A 24256-nucleotide genomic window follows, 5' to 3' on the forward strand; every position below is an offset into this window, starting at 1 on the left:
TATGTTGCTGCATACTTGCATCTATATGAACCATAACCCTGTATGTTCAGTACACAGTAACAATGTGACCTTTATATAGATAGATATAGATATAGATATAGTTTGTTGCCTGCATGTAACAACAATAATGTATGTTAAAGTTTGCTTTTTTGTTAAGCTTCTAATCTTTGATTAGGTTTGTTTCCAGTTTTGTATCTCCGTAAATGAACTCTCTTGCTGTATGTAAATCAAGAGCTAGAAATATTTGTTAAATTCCCAGCATGTGTTAACTAAGGCTGCAAGTAATTATTAATCTTGCAATTCTTTTCTTAATTCATCAATCTTGTAGTCCATAACAAAAAAAAAGTGAGGGAGAAAAATGTCAGAGCCCAAGGGGACATTTTGAAATTGCTGGTTTGGTTTGACACAAAAAATAAAACAAAAAACGTACAGCCTGAAACTATTAATCGATTCGCCTGTAAAACATAATTGCTGCTTTATTTCCTGTCAGCCAATTAATCAATGGATTGCTCCAGCTCTAGTGTCAACACATGATTCAGAAGATCCGTTATAGGCTTTATCTCTGTTATCTAATGCCTTATTATTTATTTTTATGTGCATTCTTACATAATTACTACTACTACTCCTACTGTACTTAAGCAGGATAGTACTTACAATTTTGAGTCATGAATGTTATGAGAGCCTAAAAAAGTAGGCATGTTGCATTTGTTTTTTCCCTCCACGTCACTTTTATCACATAATATTTTGCATATTTGACCACTTCTGGGACAGACAAGTCAAATATAAACAACAGAAATATACAGAAATAAATCATATAAAACATTTAATACCAAAATAACTTAACTAGAACTAAAGACTAGGGCCTGTACGCTCAACTCTTAATACATGTAATGACAGTAATATGCTGTATATGGTTCGTGTAAGTCTTGTATTGGTATGGCATACACACTAAGTCATGCTTATATTTTGTAAGTAGTACATTTTACAGAGTACATACATCTTTATGTCGTACATCAGCGTGAACGTATTTACTATCATATGTTTTGGTGGCCTTCCATCCACAGCAACACTTTTATCAAATACTATTTCTTTATACTTTACCACTTAAAAGACCAGTGCTAAAAAGTACATTTACTCAAGTACTGTACTTAAGTACATTTGTGAGGTACTTTATTAGAGTATGTTCCTTCTCTGCTACTTTCTACTTATACTTCACTACAGTTCAGATGAAGATATTGTACTTTTACTCCACCTCATTTATCTTAGTAGTAACTTTTCAGATTACGATTTGTACAAAAGAAAACATGTGATCAAAATATGATGTATTGTTACAGATGAAACTACCAAAAAGTATATAAAGTAATAAGCATGTACATCACAACCATCTAAAACATTACGGATTATGAGACTATGAGCCCATCATCTTTCCTACATAAAAGCAAGACACATACTTTGTGATGTTTTTGCCTCTTTTTGTTGTTATTTTGCGTTGTAGTCGTTAGGAGTCTCTCTGTGGTTATTTTGTGTTCCTTTTCTGGTCTTTTAGTGTCTCTCAGCAGTTGCTTTGTGTCTCTTTGTAGTCGTATGCGTCTTTGTGGTCCTGTTGCATCTTTACCTGGTTGGTTAGAGTCTCTTTAAGAGACATTTTGTAGTTCAAAGCCAGGGGGCCCCAGACACTTTGGGTCCCTAGGCCTGTTATAATGTAATGTATCAGTAATAATGATCCTGTAATGTAATGATATACTGTAACACATTCTCCACAATGAGTACTTTCTCTTTTGATACTTTAAAGTACATGTTGATCATAATACTTCTGTGCTTTGTACTTTAACATCTTGAACGCTTGCATAAAGTACTACTACAGTGTACTATTCTTACTTGAGTTTTAGGAAATGTTCTGAGAACTTCGCCCATTTATAGTGCTGGTGACAAATTAAATTAAATCCCAAACACTCAGAGCCTTCAGTATGTAAACAACTCTGAACCATTCATACTATCGTAGTAAAAAAAAAAAAAAAGGGTGGCATGAGCAACACGCCCCCTCTCTCCTCAAATGGGAGGTTAACGAACACCACGTGACCCTCGTTTTGACTTGACTGGCTCGTGAGAGGGCGGCACGTGTGACGTCAGCGGGTCAACAATACAAAACACTGCGCGAAAGTACAGAAGCCCCAGAGAAGTGTCAAGTGTTGTCAATGACAGAACCCTGACATCCAACAACAAGGGCAGAAATCCAAAGAAGATTTTTCTAAAAATAAGAAAGACAAAAGGGGCGCGTGGACAGAAAGTGAAGCCGCAGGGTTGTTGTGCTGTCTCAACTTTTCTATTACATTTTAACAAGTTTATATCCTTCCCAAAACCACGTGGGCACTCCACCAGGGTTCATGTGTGACATATACAGCCTGGACTCTCACTGCGTGTCTCCACGATGCAACATGAGTTGGGCGATGGAGCCTGCTAACTTCTACGAGAGCCACAAGCTGGGCGTCCCGCAGCAGGGGGTCTGCAAGCCGGGCAGCAGGAGCGAATGTGCGGGCGAGGACGGCACCATGGTGGAGCTGAGCACCGCCCCTGCCATGTACGACGACGAGAGTGCCATCGACTTCAGCCAGTACATCGAGTCCATGACAGCCGTGCCAAACCTGGAGCTGTGCAACGATGAGCTCTTCCTGGACCTGTTCAACACTGTGAAGCAGGAGAAGGCGGATTTCTACAACATGCAGAACCCCGTGCTGCCCGGCGACATGCAGCAGCTGTCAGCCGCGTACGCAGCGGAGAGGAAGGCGGACAGCGGGCTGGACAGAGTGGCGTACAGCGCGCCTATCAAGCAGGAGTCCGACTGGAGTGACAGCGACATGTCTTCACCCCTGCCTTCCCAGATCGAGAGCTGCGCTCAGACCTCCGTCAGCCTCACCACAGGGCAGCCAACTCCACCCACCACCCCGGAGCCTGGCTCCAATGTCAGCTCGGCCAAATCCTCCCCGCGGAAGATCGGCAGAGAGAAAGGGAAGAAGGTGGACAGGTACAGCATAGAGTACCGACAGAGGCGAGAGAGGAATAACGTTGCAGTGAGGAAAAGCAGGGATAAAGCCAAGAGGCGCAACACGGACATGCAGCATAAATTGCTTGACCTGAACTCTGAGAACGACAGGCTTCATAAAACTGTCGAGCAGCTAACCAGAGAGCTCTCCGGGCTCAGAGATTTCTTCAAGCAGATGCCCAACTCCTCCTTCCCGGGCTCCACAAGTGCAGCGCACCGGTGACAGATCAATTATCCTATGAACTGAGCTTCTAGGAAACATACCTCAACAGACATTTTTTACCATCTGTACCAGATGTATTTTAAGCTTACCATAATGGCACTGGAAAATATATGATGTTGCTGCCATATTTTTTGTGGGATTTTTCTCTATTAAATTATTTTACCACTGCATTTACATGATGTTATACCTGATATGGTACTTGTTTTATAATTCAAAACTTTGTATAAGAGCCAGAGCATGATCTTTTATATAGTTTGTATGAAACCTTGAAAACATTTGTTTATGGAATCTATAATAAAATTGCTGAAAAGGTGCAGAAATATCCTGGTCTGAGTTGTTTTTGCATAAAATATGTTGAGGTAGCAACTGGAGTGCAGAAGTAGTAAGACAGTGCAACAGGAAATAGAAAGTCAAGTCAGCAAAAATACAACTTTTTATTGACACAGTGTCAGTAATCATAAATACAGAGGAAGAGGAAGATCGTTAGAAAAAAGTTTTTTTCAGAACACTTAAATGTGTTTACAACCAAAAGTCCATAAAGTCCTTGAGGAACCACGTGGGCTGCTCTGACAGACTGCATGCCACTTGCCTACCCTTGGTCTGTCAACTCCTCGTCCACAGGATCACATATCATTAACACAAACAAGACCTCGTCTATGCAGCCGGTTCACTTCAGCACAGCCTTAAGCTGTCAGGCCTTCAGAGGGGGGAGAGGAGGCAGAACGGGCTCAGACCGAGGCCTCATGTGCAGATCCTTGGAGCCTGCTGAGGCATGAGGATTGATAACATGAGCTACTTGCCCTGACAGCTTCAGAGGCAAATTTCTTCCAGGCCGATCCAGAGGGCAGGTTTCCTGGTGACGACTCGGACGTAAACGGCGAGGGGGCCCACCTCTTTTCCCAGGACATTCTCCACATCGTAACCTGGGAACTGAAACACACTTTATGTACTACTTGTTCAGAGCACTTTAGGCTGAAAACTCTGGGTTTTTTTTGTATAAAACATCTCCCCTCAAAACACCCCCTACTAACCACACATGAAAAACTTTTTTTTTGCAGTGTTTAAATCTGATAAAGTTGCACGAATATTTGGAGTGCATTCAAGGCCCTGACCTTTGCACTCTTCCCCTTGGTCAGCAGTATTTCTGTTGATTCAAGACTTTACTCTGCACGAACAAGTTCCCCTGCTAAAACGCATTAATGCCGACGATGCAAAATTGCAATGAATTTGCACGTTTATGAACAACTCCACTACCTGTAGGTTATATAAGAAACTAATTGTTAATATTCCCAGTGTAAAAACTGCATGCATACTTAAAAACAAACAATCACTAAATTCAGGAGGTGGGTGGAAGATTACGTCACAGTTTTGGCGGCAAATTCCTTTAACTGTGTCAGTGTCAAGCATGACTCAGGGAATTGTCTTGTTCAGTACAGAACAGGCTTTATCATCGTGACATGAGCAGATGACAGTGCTTTCAGGACATATTGACACGAGATCAATGCACCGAGCAGTTCAGCCCAGAGCTATGTAACAGTTTGCAAAGATCAAACCTACCTCATTACCCTCCAGTGCTGCAGTGTTTAGGATGGACATAATCGTCTTTTGCTGCAGCTGTCGGGAGAGATGAAAAGATTTGGAGCCATTAATGTCTCTTAAATTATGGCCTTTATGTTGTAAATAAAAAAAGACATGCTGCACTAGCACACTGTGCTCACTGGTGAGTAATACACTGATAGAAGGGGTTGAATTATCAGTTGGCTGATAAGAAGGAGGCTGATAATTTTATCAGTGTGGCTCACTTAGTTTTCTAATTTGCAAAGTCACAGCACGCTTTACACAATACAAATGCTGTCATGCAGATGCACATGCATTCAATGATTTTATTTTTTAATGTGCAGGAATGTCCCAGGGAGGATTCAGGGTCTTGCTCGAGGACACTTCAACAGGACTGATGTTTGTTTGTCTAAAGGTTTGGAAAACAGTCTGCCTCTCAACACTGCTGCTCTTTGTACTACTTTGTCATACTTCTGATATTACATTTGCTCTTAAGCTTTTTTTTTTTCCCAGCTTCAAGCAATACGACAAAATACTAAATGTTAGATGAGAGGATCAATACCTCTGTCATGTCGTAAATATGAAGCAGCCAGTTATCTTAGCTTAGCTCAAGGACTGGAAACAAGGGGAAAAAGCAAGCTGGCACTTTACAAAAATCTGCCTACCGTCACCTCTAAAGTCTCGGAGAAGTTGGGAGAAGGAAACCAGTGGAGACTCCAGGAGGTTACTGGTCTCAACCAACAAATAGTCTGACACATGACCTCAGCAAATTGTCCTTTTCCTTTAAATACATGTGAGCTACAGCCCTAAAGCATTTAGATTGTTAAACTTCATTCACCGTACAGTGGACACCAACATATTGGTATTGAAATGCAAAGTTAAAACCCAATAACAGTGTTCTTCTCACCTTAACCTTCAAAGTGCAACTACTTAACGAAGAAGTCAAGAACACTTCCAGTCGGATCCTCGTGTCCGGCTTGTCCATCGACGACTCACAGGAAACGCAGCGGAAGTTTTGACTTTGGAAAGAAAACATAATGAAGAAACGATTTACCATCATGTGTTTGTTTGTTTGCATGGACATTAAGCAATTTTGATCAAACTCGAGAACTTACAGTCTTTCATCTAACATCTCTAAATTGTCACTTCCACAGTGGTTGCAGGCAGGCCAGGAATAAGATGTGTTCTCATCCACACCAACTATAACCCCTGCAGGCAGGAATTAAAGTGTTAAAATTGAATATTAAACACACAAAATAATCTTTTGGCAAACATCCATGCACACTATACCTTTCAACTTGGCTTTAGTTTACTTTTATTGGCTTATTTTTTTAAATCAATAACTGTATTTACATTGGATGCCAAGAGGAAACGCATTGAAGCCTAACTAGAAGACACGCTGATAAATGATCTACGCATGGGTTTCAAAGTGTGTGTACGTTTGTGACAGGGTGTGAGAGATAAACACATCCCTTTCAGTTTTATCTGAGATTGTCGTGATAAACGCAGCAGAGTGGCTCCCTGCCTAAACACCGTGAGATACAGAATTTAACTCTGATAAATCGATCTTGTGCATTCTTGGTCTGAACCTTTTTCCTCTGGTAATTTCCAGGAGATAGTTTCGCACACGAGCGCGAGAGATAATGATGTTTGGTTTATTTTCTTGCAGCCACCTGACCAAACATGTACGGCCAGAGGGGCCAGAACCAAGACGGTTCACGGTCTGAACTATGCCCTCAACTGTGACGCAAAGCCGACAGATGCAGATCATCATCTGCTTTTGGGCGGCTTTCTTTCTGCACCAAGCAAAGCTAATATTTGTCAACAAGGACTTTTAATTGACATCCTAAGCAACAACAAAAAACAGCAAAGCTGTTCTTCGATATTTTAATTTAGCTGCAAAAAGTCACGTTTCTCAACATATTTGATGTTGAGATGAGACGTAGGGGAAACAATGCTATGTTCCTTCAATCTGTAACTTATTTTCACTACACCCTCATCTGAAATTTAAAGCCTTATGGGGGGGGGAGCAGGCAGGCTGGCTTATTTCACTGACAAAAAGACATGGGAATTGACATGAATCCAACTAAATTTCATGTGTTTTCATTTCATAAGGTCCCAAACAATGACAGCCTGAGGACACTGAATAACAAACAGCAGAAAGCGATGCCTTGAAGCCACATCAAGGCCTCTTGCTGAGTTGTAAACTTATGAAAAACAAGTGGTTTTCTTCCCCCGAGAAAACAACACATTGGGGCATGTTCTACAGGAATCACTTCACATGAGGCGAGTTACATGAAAACCACAGGACTCAGTGAAAGGGGGGGGGGGGGGGGGAAACTGACCTGAGAGAGAACAGAGGGAGTTGGGTGTGATGTCGGGACTCAGGGGATCCAGTCTCACAGGTTGGGGCAGGGTCTTTGCCTCAGGCTCAGGCGGCAACTGTGGAAGCGAGTGAGACCTGGACTCGAGTTCGCACATCTCAACAACCGACTGCTCCGCACACAGGAGAACACCTAGATTTGGAAAGTTGAAAAATGATTACAAAAGGAAATATGAGTCCTGATGGTGGTGGAAGAAGCTCCCCATGGAACCAGAACAATATTTTATAAATCCTTTACGTGATGCATTAAATACATAAAGCTGATAATACTTCTTTAGTTTTACTTAAGTTGAATTTTAAATGCACAAGTTTTACTTTTAAAGAGTATGTTTACATTGTATTTGTACATACAAGTACTTCTACCACCATTGCAAGTACCGATAGCTGCCAGATAAATGTAGTTTAAAAGTACAATATTTTCCCCTGAAATTAGAAGTATTATTATTATTATTATAGTAAAAAATGATTTTACATTCCAACGACTGTCTTTTATTAGTGCTTATTAAGATATACAATTGCTGCTATTTCTTTTATTGTTGTTATTCTTGTCCACTACGGCCCTGGAGGAACTGTTTTGCAATCTTTTCTTTACATGCCTGAAAGGAGAAGTAATGACACAAAAAAACACTTCAACTGTAAAGTAGCAGACAACGGAAATACGAAAGTAAAGTACAAGTATCTACGAAGTGTACTTGAGTAAATGTGCTTATTTCCACTAGTGTTAGGGTGACGTGGGCACCTCATCTCATGACAGGATAAGATGACATGTCAGGTCACCAAAGAAGCTCTACCATGTTCTCTGATGGCATCTCTGAATGACATGCGACAGGCAGCGGGGGAATTTAGTGCTTCGAGGACAGAGGAAGTGAGCGCACAGGAAGTGCTCACACACAGGGCCTCCGTTCGCCTGCACGGACTCTGGGGCTGCTCCTCCTGAAGACTGGAGTCTGTCAGCACCAACCAAACCTCACGCTGGCCTACATCACTGCTCTGAAACAGAAAACACAATAGGCCAACAAAGAACAGACTGAAGAATTACTTAGAAACAGCATGACCTAGAAAGAAAAAGCTTAAAAAGGAAACTTACAAATACACGCAAATTTACATTTTTGTCATAAAATAAAAGACACTTAAAAACAGCTTTGGAGAGATTATTCAGTCGACACACGACGCTGGTGAAAAAGTACAACAACATAAAAAAAAAAAGGGTTTATGTGGTGTGCGCGTGAGGCAAAGTCCGCCACTTTGTTCTGAGCTGCTATCTCATCTTGGTCAAAGTTTAAAGGTCCCACCAATCAATGCTAAAGAGCGCTCGGGCCTCACAAAGACCATACACAGCGATATGAACGCCGCTCTCTACGTCAGAGCTCAACCTTATCAGTTCAATTCAAATGATCACAAAAAAGATGAGCGAGGAGCTCTTTAGGACACCGTGTTCATCACGTCCTTCTGAAGTCAAAGTAGAAATCAGTATTTTCCAGAAACAAGAGGAAAAGTACCTGCGTTCTTCTCTTGTATAGAACAGTGGCAACAAAACTGCAGCGACATGTTTTAATCTCACTCTGCAAAAGAAAAAGAAAAAGAAAAAAACAAGTTTGAGATCGACCCGCTGAAGATAAGGTATCACGATCTGCAGCAGATGTTGTGCGTGTGTAAAGAGTTCACCTGCAGTAAGTCTCGTAAGGTTCGTTTTGCGGGAGGAAGGTAAAGCGGGGACACAGTTTGCTCCTCGGTGGGTTCAACCGAGCTCTCTTGACCAGAGAGCAGGTAACAGAAACGTGGAGCTGGACCGGGAGGTCTGCTTTCCTATAAAAACAACAACAAACGCGTGTGAAAAGCATGTTTAGGAGAATATATCGATTCCTACATTTGAATCAAATGGTCTTCTCAACGAGCAATTTCTCCTCAGACCTTTCCAGACGTAACGCACTTCTCTACATGCTAAATAAAAAACACGTTACCTTTATTTGTGCTCTTCTGAATTTGTTTGTTTTCTGTATCTGCAGCATGTTTTGTTATTCTGAACATGTGTCAGCTTGGATCATTTGTCAGTTCGCCCATATTTGATTTCTTTGCAGCGTTTATTTTTAAGTGTTGCAGATGTGTTGTCGAATGGGTGAAAATGTTTTCTTTATTTAATTGACTTTCGTCTGCATCATGCGTCATGTACTATACTTCCCCCGTTTGGCTCATCTTTGGATGTTTGCAGCACTGGTACATTACTGTGGAGCTTTCTTGTAAACATTTTATTTTAATAAAATAACTGACCGATACCTTGATAAGACAGAAAATCCCTTTTTGTATAAATAAAAGCTTCTTATATTGTGATGATTTCCTGGTTTACTTTGTCTTATGTGCTAGTTCACTGAATAACTTCAGGGTCATTACCTCAGACTTCAGGACATGTTCAGGGTGTTTTATAGGCCAAACAATAACTCAATCAGGAACACAGTCAGCAGATTCATTGATCATGAAAACAATCATTAGCTGCAATACTAAATTGCTTTTATAAAAATGGAGGATGCATGATTCTTGCTAAGGGAAGAACTTACGCTGGAGATACTAGGCGTGTTTCCATGAACTTTAAGAGGCAGCACTGGAGGCCACAGACTGTCTATCAAGCTGAAAAGCCTGATGCTCCTGAGAGTGAGACACAAGAAAGAAAAAAAGATTAAGAGGGGTGTGTGTGTGTGTGTGTGTGTGTGTGTGTGTGTGTGTGTGTGTGTGTGTGTGTGTGGGGCTACTGAATAAAGGGACTAAAATGGGAAGACAGAGCCAGTTTCAGTTCCAGTGAAACCCAAATCTTGTTGAGTCAGAGCTTGTTTTAACGAATAAGAAGCGAGCATGCTTGGGCTGGCAGAGCACATAGACACAAAAACTGTTTTTACAAGCAGGTTTTGGGCTGGGAAAACAGTTCACACACCCCATGTAACTCACAACATCATTGTGGTGCAAAAGAAACCAAGGTTTAGGAAAACAATTACAAAGTGATTTCAACCGCCGCATTTAAAATGCTCCGATTAGTGACGTTTGCCTTCTTTCACCACATTCTTAATCGCAGCACTGACAGATTGAAATGTTATCATCCTCGATGTGTTTTTGTGAGGTTTCATTTACGTCAAACGGATGAAATAATTAATAGGTGAGTGGCAACTCAAACAGGAAACATCAATCCCCTTAATTCAGGGTGGCCGCTCCATGTTACCTATTCATCCCTGTGTCTGTGTCCGTGTGTGTGTGTGTGTGTGCCGTCACATCAGCCAGCGGTTAACAGCCTGTCGTTAGTCATCCGGCAACTACAGGCTTTCTTTGTGTGGAACTGGTCCTACAGCCCAATCAAGTCCAGTGAGGTCTGCTCGAGGATAAGTAACAACAGACTAACAGGACTCTTTCAATTCACTTGGATTTTGATACTAAGCTTAAATACTTGTTTAACGCCAATACACCTTGTTTGAGTCTTTAGGTACGAGCCGTTTGTAGTTTGTACTTTTTAGAATGTCTCCCTCTATTGTTAAGAGAAGAGGTGTTGATCGGTACTTAAGACTTTTAAAATAAAATAAAAATCAGGGTTCCTACAGTTTAAGGCAAATTAGATGAAAGACTTTTCAAAACTTTTTTTTAATGCCACTCAAATTTAAATTCAAGATCAACTTTGCAATATCAAAAAATGGAAGAAAAAAAAAAAGCTCATTACTTAGGGTGAGGTGAGGGACAATTTTGCTTCCGCCTTGTGCTGGAACCGGAGATGAGGGTGGGGGCGTGGTGGAGACGAGATTAGAACAGAACCAGGAAATACCTGAAGTCTGTTGGCGGGCTGACCTGGCAGATTTGTGTTTCTCACACTACGTGTGGGATCATGGCAAATTTGAAGCACTTCCTGCACTAAAGACACCATATGTCTGATATACTGTACATTTCCAGGTGCCGGGGTGGCCTCTGTTTGACCCCTCAGAGACTAAGATTGTTAAAGAAATAGTTAGACATCTTGGGAATTACACTGTTTTTGCAAAGAGTTCGATGATTTCACCCCGTTTCCAGTCTTGAATGCTAAGCTAAGCTAACGTTCTCCTGGCTGTAGCTTCACGTTGACCATACAGTGGTACCAATCTTCTCCTCCAACTCTTATGATCTGCTTAGAAGGCATTTATTTACTGGTTCTAACAAATATACGCCTGATTTATCCCAACCGGGCTCGTGTGCTTTCCCACTTGAGCTCGTAATACGGCCCATGTGCGAGCAGTGGAGATAGCCCATCCGTCACAGTCCGACCACCTCCAGAGACATTATAGGCTGCAGTGGCATTGGATGTAAACATACCCCCAGCCTTTAAATGTTCCCATGTCAAGTGCTTCTAATCTGGGATCCTGACTATGGAAACTCACAAGGGACGCAGAGCGTGCGCCTCGGTATCACTTTACGTGTAAACACAGTTGCACGGCTGCCAAGGGGGGGAAATAATCAGGCTCATATGAGCTGCAAACTTTAAATTATTGTTAATGTTTCAGAAGGGCATTTGCTCAGAATTTGCTGTAGGTTTAAAAACCCAGAGATTCACACATTAGACGCTAAAGCCATTCGCTTTTATTTCATAAGACCGTCTTCACCTTCCGTATTGTCGGACTTTCCATAATCAATATTCACTGTAGTGCAGAGGACCATCTCTTGGTTCCATCTCTACAATCATTAAGTACATTCTCGTTAAGCTATTCAAAAAAACATCTAATATGCATCTCACCTTGTAAACATAAACTTCTATTTAAATGTACATTGCAATCAATTTTTGTGTTACTGCATCTTAAAACCTTTGTTAATCCTGCCACACCGAGAAGTCTATTCCAACACTGTGCATAGTCATGTGCAATACTCTCATTCTCTTTGCTGTAACGTGTGTGTATATGTGCAAATCATCAAAGTCTATGTGTGATGTTTTTAGCTTGAGGCTCAGTGCCTCTGCAACACTAGGCCCTGGGGTTGTTGTTCCAGAGATAAATTAACCTCACATATAGCACAGATCCATATCCCAGATTGGTCACAGGTTGAAGTTTACCCATGGCACTGGGCTAAGATTGAGATGAAAAGCTACCCGGGCATGGAGGGATCAGTGCGTCTCTCACCTCTCTCGAGTGACCCGCTGCACCACTTTAATGTTTCTCAGCACGCACGTCCTCCCCTGCCACATGTGGCAGTACTGGCGGAGGTCGTCCTTGCAGGGCAGAAGGTGGAGCTGGACCACGCTGAACATCCCGTAGCTATCCTGGACAAGCACACAGAGCCTGAGGAAAAAAAACACAAATACTAAAATTGTCATTTGTCATTCCTCGTGACGCCGCACAATACCACCAAAACTGGAACCCACACGCCACAGGGTACAAAGGAACAAAAGGAAAGTGACATTTTTCAACTGCAAGTTACAGGTCGTGGCCGACGAGGTGCAGAGGCATTCATCAAAACTTAAACGTGACAGAGAGAAATGTATTTGGGATTAAATATGAGTATAAATGTGCTTCAGTTACCACCAACTCTCTAATCACGCTAATAATAACACAGCGTGTGCCTATTAGCGCTGATCTTTGTGAATTGGGCTAATTTGCACAGAAAATGGATAGAAATGGGCCAATTTCGCATCAAATGTTTGCATATTACCTCATAAGTGCAAAGGAGCACGCATTATTTGCTTGGCAGTGCCGTCGGGGATGCATTTCACCTGCTGCGGTTGCTTTTAGAAACACAGTTTCTTTTTGTCTTATTTGTGCAGGTTAGAAGCTGCAAAAAGCTACACAATCCTTCTGACCCTGAATATTAAACGGTATTGACCTTCAATGTCTTCGCCAGTTCTTGAGGTCCAAAACGTCGTCCATTTTAACTTTTAAACAAACATTAACAAGAAGTCCTAAGAGCAAATTCAGTTGGCACAAACTAGTAAGTAGGACCTTGAGTTTTGTCACTTGATTTATTCATTTCTCGTGAGCTTGTAATACTTGGTGTGAAGAGTGCATTTGTTTCCTTTGTGTGTCCCGGCTGCACCTGTACGCTACCGGGGCTAGATTAGAATGAATAATAAATACATAAATGGTTCAACTTCAAGTATTTGTGCTATTGTAATAATCCAATATTTAAATGTGTTTTTATATATCCGATACTTTTTTGTTTTTATGAAAATAATGAGCCATTTATACAATTAAGAATTCATAGGAATGAAACACCACTGCTCCCAGTGACACACTAACAATACACAGTTAAGGCTCAGTACAGACACTTAAAGTGTTAATGCTGACAGAAGAGACCTTTGGCCCACAAAGTTGTGCAGCAAAGTCCTGCTGTGTATTCCTGCACTCTGCTGCTCCCAGTGAGCGAGAAACAGAAACGTCTAGAAGCTCCAGTATCTCAGCCAGTCAAGCCCAGACACAGCCCTGTACCAGCCCTGAGAGTAAATAGTAGAGTTCATATCCCCTGGTTAGACAAGCAAACGGCCAGGGAAGAAGTGGAGGAGGAGGAGGAGGAAGGAAAAAAACAGGGAGGAGGACTGTCAGCAGGCTCATCATACATGTGCATGCATGCGCACATCCCAGACATTGGGAACGTTTTGAGACTGTTTTCAACCACCTGATTAGGCCTATAAATGTCTCCTGTTGGTAAACATGGAGTCTGTCTGTGTTTGTTTTGAGGAACCTGGAAATAGATAACTCAATAACATTCCTGACATGACCTCTGGTGGTGTAGGCCAATGTTTTCTCCAAGATTATTCTCAGTTGTTTGCTTTATTCAAAATCCAGACCTATACTACATCTGGTTAAAACAACAAGCATTGGTGTTGAGCATACAAACAATGTTTTTCTGTAGGTTTATGCGTATGGAGCCGTACGCACGGGTGCATAACTTTAAAGTTAGGTACAGCCCATTTTACTTATTGACCTGTATGAAACCAAGTCAGACAAGAAAAGCCCTGAGGAAGAAAAGAAGACATTCCTGAACACTGTTACGTTCTGTCGAAACACAAACATAATATTTACCACTGTTGGAGTGAGAAAGAGGATACTGTCCTGCGATGAACCTGGTAAATTGTAAACAATATATATATATATATATTTTTTTATTGTTTTATAAAATAAGGAGTCGTTTTCAAATAACCAACTTTAGTATGCAGATTATTAATGCAAACCATGACACTGCACAAAGCGTAGGGAGATGGCTACACTTATTAAGGCATGAAAGATGTAACATACAAGTCTTACGATGTTCTGTACTTTTGTTCACAATGACGCTTGTGGTCTGTCAATAATTTACAAGACGTTTATCTTTAAAAGTGCGTTACAAAGATATCAAATGATTGTTTTGTTTTTTTAAAGACATAATCTTTCCTTAAAACTCGAAATGTAGCTCATTTCAGCTACAGATTAATTAAACATATTTGGTGCGAGTGTATACAGCAGCAGGACGGCGTTAGTGGGATCGATACGTAGCGAGCATGCTCAGCGTAATGGAGAAACATGTGACCCAGTTCAACAGTGGGGCTCAATGATGTGTTTGTAATGATTTTTGAACAACAAAGGAGGAATGTTTAGGATGATGAGCGCAGAGGAATAAGATGCAGCAGTCTTTGCTTGAAGCGGAAATACTGGTTATCAGAATCAGTTCACTGTTGCTTTGGTTTCTTTCATGGGATTTGTTGACAATAACAACATTATAACACCATAAGTATCCTTTTAACTATAACTTCAAGCACATAAAACAGTTTATAAATTAAAAAATGTTGTTAAATACTGTTTTCTGTACTTAATATTTACGTGTGAAACCAGGAGTTTAGAACAATTACTCTGCAGTTCAAATCAATCAATAGATAAACATTCCCTTGCTTAATTATGAATACAGCTGCTAGAGGCACATTTGGTAGGAATATATTTGCACTTTCACTTTTAGTGGAGCTTGTCTGAACTTGCAAAAACTTGGTATGAAATCTGATATGACACTTGATGGATAGAAAAGAAAAGGGTGATGAGACTCTGGTACTAGCTTGACATAAACAACCACCTCCCCATTCAGTCACTCCTTTCAGTCGTTCACAGCCCAACTTCCTCAACAGCGACCCCTCACACCCCCCCCCCCACCCCAAAAAAAAAAAAACCCCACTCTGCCATTGGCCAGTTTCAGTTGCAGGCCGTTTTCAGGAATTTGTTATTGTGCGCGATCTCAGAATTCTCAGCAACTCAGGTTTTCTTCCAGGAACTACGATCCACTGAGCATGTGAACACACAGTCACACACACAGTCACACACAGTCACACACACACACACAAGCACATTACTTGGCAACACACAAGCAAGTGACCCACACATTAAGAAAACAGCAGAAAGGCCTCATTGGTGGGGGGCGGACAGGCGGGATTCCTTTCTATGTTTTGTCCACCAATCAGTGCAGGCAGAGTGATAAACACGGTTGTAACAGGATCCTTGCAGCACATTGTGTTCCTTCTCCACAGAGAAAAGAAAAAAACCAAACTCGCCTCTCCTCACTTCCTGCAAACAGTTAATCTTCTTGTTTATTCTATTCTGAATTTACGGGAACTTAACATCTTCTTCAGGCATAAATATCCTACTGGCCTCCCTCCCATATGTTGGTTAACATGGAGGGTAAACAACAAAAGGATCAAATAAGTATGCTGACCAGGGGAGTGAGTCATAGAAGGCTGGGGACACAACATGAGAGGCACAAACTGTCCTTGTCTTTACACAGAACAGAGAGAGAGGGGAGTGAAGTAAACTACCCTGCCCAATGCAGAGCAGGCCTGCATCCTGGAAATGAACTATAAGTAACAGCATGTACTAAGAAGTTGTTATTCAAATCAACACCTATAAACAAACAAAAAAACAACCCCTATAAAAACTACAGGCATAAAAGTGAATTCATTTAGAAAAAACATGATGGTACAAAAAGGAATGTAAAATGTATGATTAAAAAAATATATCTTTCCAGACATTGTTTAAAACCGACACAATAGGCTGGCAGGCGTTGCCCACGTTATTTGGAAGTCAGACCCTCGTGATCACTTCCTAACATCCATCATTTCACCACCAAATGAGCCTGTTCAATCTGGTTTAGTTAAGACAGAAACGGGAGGGTTGTGTAGGAGTGTTTCCGGTCATGAGGGCGGCGTTTATTTACCAGCTGGAGAAGCAGCATGGCAGGAGCAAGTGTCATATTACCACCGACCCTCAGTTTGTCAGTTTGCCTGTCAGCTGACTGAGGGCTCTCCTTTAACCACAGAGTGCCCCTTGGGCCCCTTCAAGAAGAACCAACGTTTTTTTTCTTTTATTACTCAGCAAAGAGTTAAAACAACAAGCTCGGGGCGGGGCGGGCAACTAAAAAGGTCAAGCTCGCTGGATTTGCGTCAAATAGAACATTCAGTGATTCATTAACTATATAACAAGACCATCTTGAGAAAACCTCAAAGTAATTTCAATAACACAGGAAGCTTTGAAACACTGCAAGTCTTTTAACAAGAGTCAAGAGTTTTGTAGAAAGGTGATCACGTCACTGAATAGAATATAAGAATATAAACTTGTTTTAAAGCAGCAGTAATCAATATGTTTGTATCAATAATGGAAAACAACCTAAAAGGGCACTTTGAGAGCACGGACCACTGCGGAGGCCATTTCCATTAGTGAAAGAATAATGCGTGCATCTGCCCCCGTGTTTCAGATCCGCTCTAAAATGTAATGGGTAATGCTTGTAACCTGACAACGGCAGATGGCTGGTTACACAGAAGCGTCCTAAAAGTGGTCATTGGAAACTATTTGGAAAGGTCAGGTACTTTCAAGAAATAATTGACAGGTGATTGGATGAACCATCTGTCAAGCAAAGCCACCGTTTCCGTCGAGAAAATCTTTCAGTGCCGTTCTATGCTCTTCTTTCAACAATCAAATACTCCAGTTCTGATATTGCAGCATCTACCGTAACCTCTTTAAGAGCCGCCATTGGTGTTGTTGAACAGTCGCCTCTAAACCTAAACCACGCCCACAGCTGCCCGGTTGCTTTGCAGCGTTTGCCAATGCTAGTATAGCAACTTTTCCACCATTGAATCAGGCTTTCACCATCTGAAGGGACATGTGTGTGCATCAGCCAATAGGAACGCCTTCTCTCAGAGATGACCTGTGATTGGCCAAAGTCTCCCGTCACAGGCAAGATTTTCTAAAACAGACAAGAGGGGGCGCAGAAGTCTAGTTTTCTCTCCGAGCACTTGAACTACAATATGCTGAAAGGTAATTATGGATTTTTTGCCCAATGATGCAAAAAACGGCCTACACCAGCATTAAAAGATTATTCGATTATCCAAATAGTTCGCCATTCATTTTCTGAAAATAGAAAACTCTGTTAATCTAATGGTTTCAAGCTCTACGATACATTTTCTTTTTACAAAGAATACAACGTTCTGATCGCGCACCACCTTCAGATAAAGTTTAAAGCTTAAACAAATCTCACCCGCTCTCCACACGACTGTACAATGTGACACTGAGAGGCATGACGTTTCTACACCCATATAAAATATACTTTTGGTTTTCATTTAGAGCATTAAGGTAATCAAAGCTGTTGCAAGCCTATTCCACCCAATTGAGTATTGGTGGGCACCAATTCAACTCCGGCTTGCTGATTATGAAAACATCATGCTGCCTTTCCCCAGAATTGGCCTGAATGGCTCACGGAGGGGCTGGATTCAATTAGAAATGTTTGTGTCCTTTGTCAAGCAGTGCCATATGGCTGGAGACAGTGTGAGCACTTTTTGAGGCCCACTGTGCTGTGAACAATAGCTCGACCACTTAAGACACATGTGCCACCAAAGAGAAGCATGCGAGGCCTGAGACCAAGGAAAACAGCATGACATTTATTTTACAGTAAGAGTAATTTATATTGTGGGAGAGACACAGAAGATAAAATATGATTCATTCCTCCCCCCCCCCCCCCAAGTCTCTTTTGGCATCAAGTGACAAACCAAAGGCCTCACTGGGCCGCCTAATTATCAGCTGGTCCAACAGTACCTGGTTTTGCCTTTTTCTGCAGGAGGAGGAGCTGAGGAAGACCTGGTGAGATGTCTGGGCTTGAGGATGGACACGGGCGAATAGTCAAGAGCAGGGATGGAGTAAACTCTCTGGACCGTCACCTCCACGTCCTGCCCCACAGAGCCAGCCTGGCCCAGGCCCTCGATAGCTTCGAGGAGAGAAAGGCAGTGTCTTGTTAAACCTCCTAAACCTCCTGAACCTCCAAAACTGCACAGGGCGTCGGAAGCAGCAACCTGAAGGGCAGAGAGAGGGAAATGACACTTCATTTGAATCGCGTATAACACTTTAGAACTGCACCGGTTAGTCGAATAATCGATTAGTTGATATAAATATTTTCTGTTCGGTCATTCTTTAAGCAAATTCTGAGTTTATTATTCAGTTTAATGATTAATCAGTGATCAGCATTTGTTACTACCTTCTGACATGATATAGCCCGAACAATTAATGTATTCATAATATTTGTTGCAGCTATGCTCTGGGTTTGTGTATGCGACATAAACAAACACAGCACTAATTTCCCTTACATGTTTACCATAAGCATCACATTTTCTTTACACTGCATTAGAAAAAAAGTAGGGCGTGGTCGATGGCGCCATGTTTTTCTGAAGTTACTTAAACACTCACTTATTTGTATTTGCTCAAAGCAAACAGAGATTCAGATTTAAGAACACTGAATGCACCTGTTTCCGACTGATGTGGGTCGAATGCTCCACACAGACTATTTATTACCAGCTGAGACAGCATGTGGCTTTTTACCTTGCGAGCCTCTGTGTGTGTGTGTGTGTGTGTGTGTGTGTGTGTGTGTTCATGGCTAAAAGTGGTTCTGAGACACCTACTGTAGCGGGAACTACCACAGAAGCTGTTTTCAGTACTTTGCCAGGTGTTTATTTTTCTGTTTATTTTTGTCTGTGGACAGATTTCTTGGCACCGCGATAAGTGTCACAACCGTGCAAGGTGACATCACAAAACTTTACAGGTGTGTGGATGAGATCAAAATAAGGGCCGAGTTCGAAGGTGTGTGTGTGTGTGTGTGTGTGTGTGTGTACCCTGTGGCAAAATGTTGTCACAGATGCACCTGTGATTTAATAAGAATGTATTCTTCATAATCATATTTGTGAAGAATATTGACATATAGCTTCCTGATGTTTGATCATTCAAGTTCACTTGCACATAAACAACTAACCCCGAGTAGAACCTTATGGCTTGTAGCTTTAATGGACTGATTTATATGATCATGGTTACTGAGTGTGCAGTTTAAGAGGCGTTAAAAAAAAAGGTTAGTTTGATGTCTCATATTATTTACTAAAAACACTACATGTTGAATTGGGCATTAAAAATGTACTGCACGTTATTCTAATGATATCGAAGCATACACACTTGTTTGCCGTCGATCTCCGCTGGGGTCCTGCATTCCTCCAGTAGTCCAAATATCTTACACAGAGAATACGGCTTGCACCTTTCTGCTGAGAGCAGGCCTCGAGGAAGGGACAGGGTGGCTGCTTTAGTAGCAGAGGAGACTTTCTGGCTGAAGTGTGTGTTCAGAATAATATCACAGCTGGAGCCCTCTATAGAAAGACTCTGCCTGCAAAGAGATCAAGTTAACTTGTTTTAGATTCGGGGTATAGCAGTGGTTTCATAGTTGCATTCTGCACTTTTTCTTTTTGAGTTTTGGACCTTGCATTCACCAGGATATTCAACATATTTAAAAAAGGTGTTGGTCAATGATTAACAGTTTGTTTTGTGATTCAGCTGATAAAAGATGCAAAGACTCAGATTTTTACAGTAGATGAAATTGAGTAGATGATTGCACAAACGTAAGGGGGGGGGGGGGGGGGGCTGGGAGCTCGAGACTGCTTGAATGTCAAACTCAGATAAGGAAGCAACCACCTCCACAGGTTCATTAGTTTTAGAAGAGCACAGAGTAAAAGTGAGAATACACAACGGATGCATTTGTCTTCCTTTAACGAGGTAAAAGATACATTTTCCATGCAAGTGGGGTTCTTAAAAGGCAACACCTCGCAGCGCAGCAGAGCTCGATTAAAGCACTTTCCAAATGTGACATCATGTGTGGAAAAATACTTCAACACCCGTGACAATCAAACAGGTTGAGAGTTCGCGGATGAAAAACACCAAATCAAAAGCACAGGCTGCGTACGTGTGACCTGAAGCGCTCGTGTTTCATTTTGTTCGGCTTTTTTTTTTTTAACCCTTACCAGCTTTAAGATTTCACTCATCTGTGTGTGTGTGTGTGTGTGTGTGTGTGTGTGTGTGTGTGTGTGTGTGTCAAGAAGGAGACGTTGAACTTCTCCATAAATTCAAAGAAAAAAAAAAAGGTTTTCCGGTCAAGTGTTTTAACTCGTCGAGGTAAATGACACACACCTGAGTTGTACCGAGCCTGAGAATAAAACCACTAACAGCCAGATAATTATAAGGCTCGTTGTTTTGTGGTGAGTTTTAAGTTACAACTTGATTTCTTCCCCATGTGACATGGATAATAGAGTGATGGTGGCTTATCATTGACTCATGCAGGCTCACTGTGGGACTGCCGAACATGTCGCAGCGCGTCCAGTTGAACCACAGAGCAGGAAAAAACTATTTGTTTGGATGTACATTGAAAACAGGAAGGGAAGAACAAATGATGATATAGTCAGTTTACAGTTTAGCTCAAATGCAGTGTAATGTCACCTTTGTGAAGGCTGTGCCTTTCTGTTTCTGTCTGGCTTCAGGTGTTTATGGTCATTCTGTTGGATTGTACCGCATAAGACTGGGAGGCGTTTCCATTTGTTTGTGTAATCTCATTGATATAAATGACTTAGTGTAAACACTGTGTCCTTTTACAAGTGGAGCATTTTCCTAATAGTTAGCTACAGAAATGATCACATATTATAGATTTAAAGCACATAAGAGAAAGAGGGAGGACACAATTACACCAACATCTGTACAGCCTCATGTGGAGTTAAATCAACAACTAAATAAACATTTTAAATGATGTAATCTTTACCAAGGTAGTGTTTTTAGCAGGTTTTTGTCCTCGACTACATTTAACCGTACGTACATGTTCATGGCACCGTTTTCATCTCCTGCATTAAAGCAAGACTATTGCATACACAATGCACATCCAGTCCGGGCTGCAGCAAATGTGTTTATTTATTTATTTCATTTGAAGCACATTGAACACAAATGTCTGTCGTCATATTTGTGTTATCCCTTAAAAAAAAAACATATTTTTTTTGTTATTGTGGTTATAGAAATGTAATGTTTACATTTGTTGGCTAAAAGAAAACAAATGTAAATTGAAGCCGAATATTTTATTAGATAACATGATTTTTTTTTTACTCTCTGGAGTTATTGGAAATGTTTGAATCGCACGAGACGGAAACAATCCTACGCAGCCACCACTAATCTAATTCTGCAAATAATATTATAGTAATAATTTTAGTGTAGCCAAATCTTTATCTGGAACTGTGAACAAATACCATGTTTAAATAGAATTAATAGATATGGGGGGGGGGGGGGGGGGGATGTCAACGTTATGAATCAAGCATCTAACTACACACTGTGTGCTGTACCATGCCGGTGCATGACTCGCTCATTACTCACTCAGCTGAACTTTGATCCTCTGGTACCCTGTCATTTCTCAAGTGAACATACCTAACATTTTCAAAATGTACAAAAAATATTTTCTTTCTATGAATCATATTATAAATGACTCCTCGTCAGACTTCGCATGCATCGCCATTTAAAAAAGTTTTATACTAAAGACTTTCTTGAAAATGTGAATTAATACAAATGATCATTATTTGTGCTGGCTGTAGATCCCCATCGTCTGTTACTACTTAATCCCTCTCATTTGTGTATCTGTTTAGCGTGCCAATTGTTTTAGTATCTCAAATTGTCTAAACTTTTATTGTATGTCTGTATTGTATAGAGGCACACACACATGTGCTTCTATTAGGGATCTTTAAATAAACCCAGCAGGATGTAAATCTGGTATAATAAGCACCACAACAAACTATAACAGTAGAAATACAGTTTATATGTTGATGCGTCCATACTAATAAATAAAATAACATTACATGTTATTATTATTATTATTCAATAATAGGATGTTCTCCCTTCTTTAATTATCTAATCTTGGGAGGGGGGGGGGGGGGGGCATACAGTAATGTTAGTAGAGCAGAACATCCTGTTCACGGGAACAGGTACAACACTCACACAGGAAGTCTGACCCCATTGTGAACAGGTGAGTGGGCAGCTGTCATTCATCAGACAGGTAGCCGAGCTAAGGAGTGGCCGCGGCTGCTGCCGTCACAGCTCGTGAATGAATAACGCAGGTATTTCCGCTCAGGCCCACTCACAAGAAGGTGTGGGAGGTGGGAGGAGCGAACCTACGCACTGCAGGAATGGTGGAGGAGGTTAACCCCTCTTGAGCGTCACACAGGAAACTGATAAGAGGAATTTTACCAGACACTCAGATGCTCTAAACTCCGGGTTTTTCCACTTCAGCCCCCCCCCCCCCGAATTTTGGATTAACTAATATATTTCTCGGAGAACATAAAGTCGTCATCAGTTTATTATCGGTTATGAGTGTTTTGTTATGATTTGGGGATTTGTTTTATTGAGTTAGAATGTTAATTGATTTAACATGTTGACAAAATGCTGTAACCAAAAGCAACTTCATTTATTTATTTCCACTTTATACTTCTACTCCACTACATTCAATTGACCGCTTTATTGACCGCGTGACTTTGCAGATTTAGATTAATAATGCAAAATATAAATCAAGTAATATATAAGATGTATTATTATAGGTTAAGATACCCAGTAGTATATAAAGTAACTTCCACCTTTACCAGCTGCAACGTTAAAGCGATGCACACATAAATGCATGAATAATAATAATCCAGTCTTATATATATATATATATATATATATATATATATATATATATATATATATATATATATATATATATATATATATATATATATATATATATATAACAAGTACTTTTACTTTTGGTACTTTAAGTATATTTTAAAGCTAACACTTCTGTACTTTTAGTTGTACTCGAGTTTTACACTGTAGTATTGTTACTTTTAATAAATACTGCTGAAAGTAATTTACACAAACAAAAGAGGACTTCAGGACGCTTGTTCAGAGGAGAAATTATTCTTTGAAAGAGTAACTGGGAGTGTTTGGTGGGGGCTCCACTCTCTCTATGATTTCAGGAATAGAATATAGGGAAGGAGAAGTGCTAAAAGGCAGAAATACTTTCAAAAACCACCATGTGTTTTCAATCTCAGTCCTTTGGCTCTCTCCACTCTCTGCTCCCAAATGCTCCAGAAAATAATCCCACTGTGTTTTTTCCCCAGCTTGCTGGAAATGACCTAACTACTGCCAGGAAGAGGAATGTGAAGCATTCCCTGGAGCTGTTCGTGACGTCAGAGCGCTGAGGTGGCCCCTGCGCTTCCGCCAGCCTGGATATTCCAGAGTACACTCAACCTAAACTCCCAACAGCTGGAGTCAACTGCTGCCTCGCTCGAACTCCAAAACAATCCCGAAAAACACACACACACACACACACACACGCCCCCCCTGCTCGCCTCTCTGCCCTGCCCTCACATCTGTGCATTTGCTGCTTACTATTGTGAGCTGAGAACAGTACATTCTTATACTTAAAACCCAAAAGAAATGTGATTCCTACAGAATTATTATTACACTTTTTGTCAGTATTTAATATATATATATATATATATATATATATATATATATATATATATATATATATATATATATATATATATATATACACATAAGTACATAAGTGTTGTATTCTGACAAACAAAGTATGCCTCCTCAGCATTATTTCATGAGATCCTGTTACTCTTTGTCCAGCACACAGTATTGAGTCTTGTGTTGTGCAACTGCGTCTTTTTGGTAGTTTTTGATTGCTGATGACGTTAGAAATAAAAAAACAGGGGCGTGCAAGAAAAAGTTAG

At 40.9% G+C, this 24256-nt stretch overlaps 2 protein-coding genes across 2 annotated transcripts in view; one reads left to right on the forward strand and one right to left on the reverse strand.

Moving 5' to 3' along the window:
* The first annotated feature begins 2164 nt into the window (after positions 1-2164).
* On the forward strand, positions 2165-3583 carry cebpd (CCAAT enhancer binding protein delta). The gene has a single exon (XM_029454278.1). It carries the CDS (start codon positions 2385-2387, stop codon positions 3261-3263), a length of 879 nt encoding a protein of 292 aa, XP_029310138.1. The 5' UTR covers positions 2165-2384; the 3' UTR covers positions 3264-3583.
* Positions 3584-3673: 90 nt separating this feature from the next.
* The window catches only part of spidr (scaffold protein involved in DNA repair), a 30097-nt gene continuing 9514 nt past the window's right edge, over positions 3674-24256 (reverse strand). Inside the window, exons 9-20 of the mRNA XM_029454143.1 lie at positions 19632-19836; positions 18234-18487; positions 12318-12476; positions 9756-9843; positions 8869-9009; positions 8703-8765; positions 7995-8193; positions 7166-7336; positions 5936-6029; positions 5728-5839; positions 4821-4877; positions 3674-4193 (exon numbers count right to left, since the gene is read on the reverse strand). Coding sequence (XP_029310003.1) covers positions 4074-4193; positions 4821-4877; positions 5728-5839; positions 5936-6029; positions 7166-7336; positions 7995-8193; positions 8703-8765; positions 8869-9009; positions 9756-9843; positions 12318-12476; positions 18234-18487; positions 19632-19836 — 1663 coding nt within the window. The 3' untranslated portion in view covers positions 3674-4073. The remainder of the gene's footprint in view (positions 4194-4820; positions 4878-5727; positions 5840-5935; positions 6030-7165; positions 7337-7994; positions 8194-8702; positions 8766-8868; positions 9010-9755; positions 9844-12317; positions 12477-18233; positions 18488-19631; positions 19837-24256) is intronic.

Source organism: Cottoperca gobio, chromosome 17, assembly GCF_900634415.1.
Source record: "Cottoperca gobio chromosome 17, fCotGob3.1, whole genome shotgun sequence".
Classification (NCBI taxonomy): Eukaryota; Metazoa; Chordata; class Actinopteri; order Perciformes; family Bovichtidae; genus Cottoperca; species Cottoperca gobio.

Excerpts from the sequence above, each read along its gene's own strand:
- cebpd (XM_029454278.1), top strand. The coding sequence starts at position 2,385 with ATGTGTGACATATACAGCCTGGACTCTCACTGCGTGTCTCCACGATGC.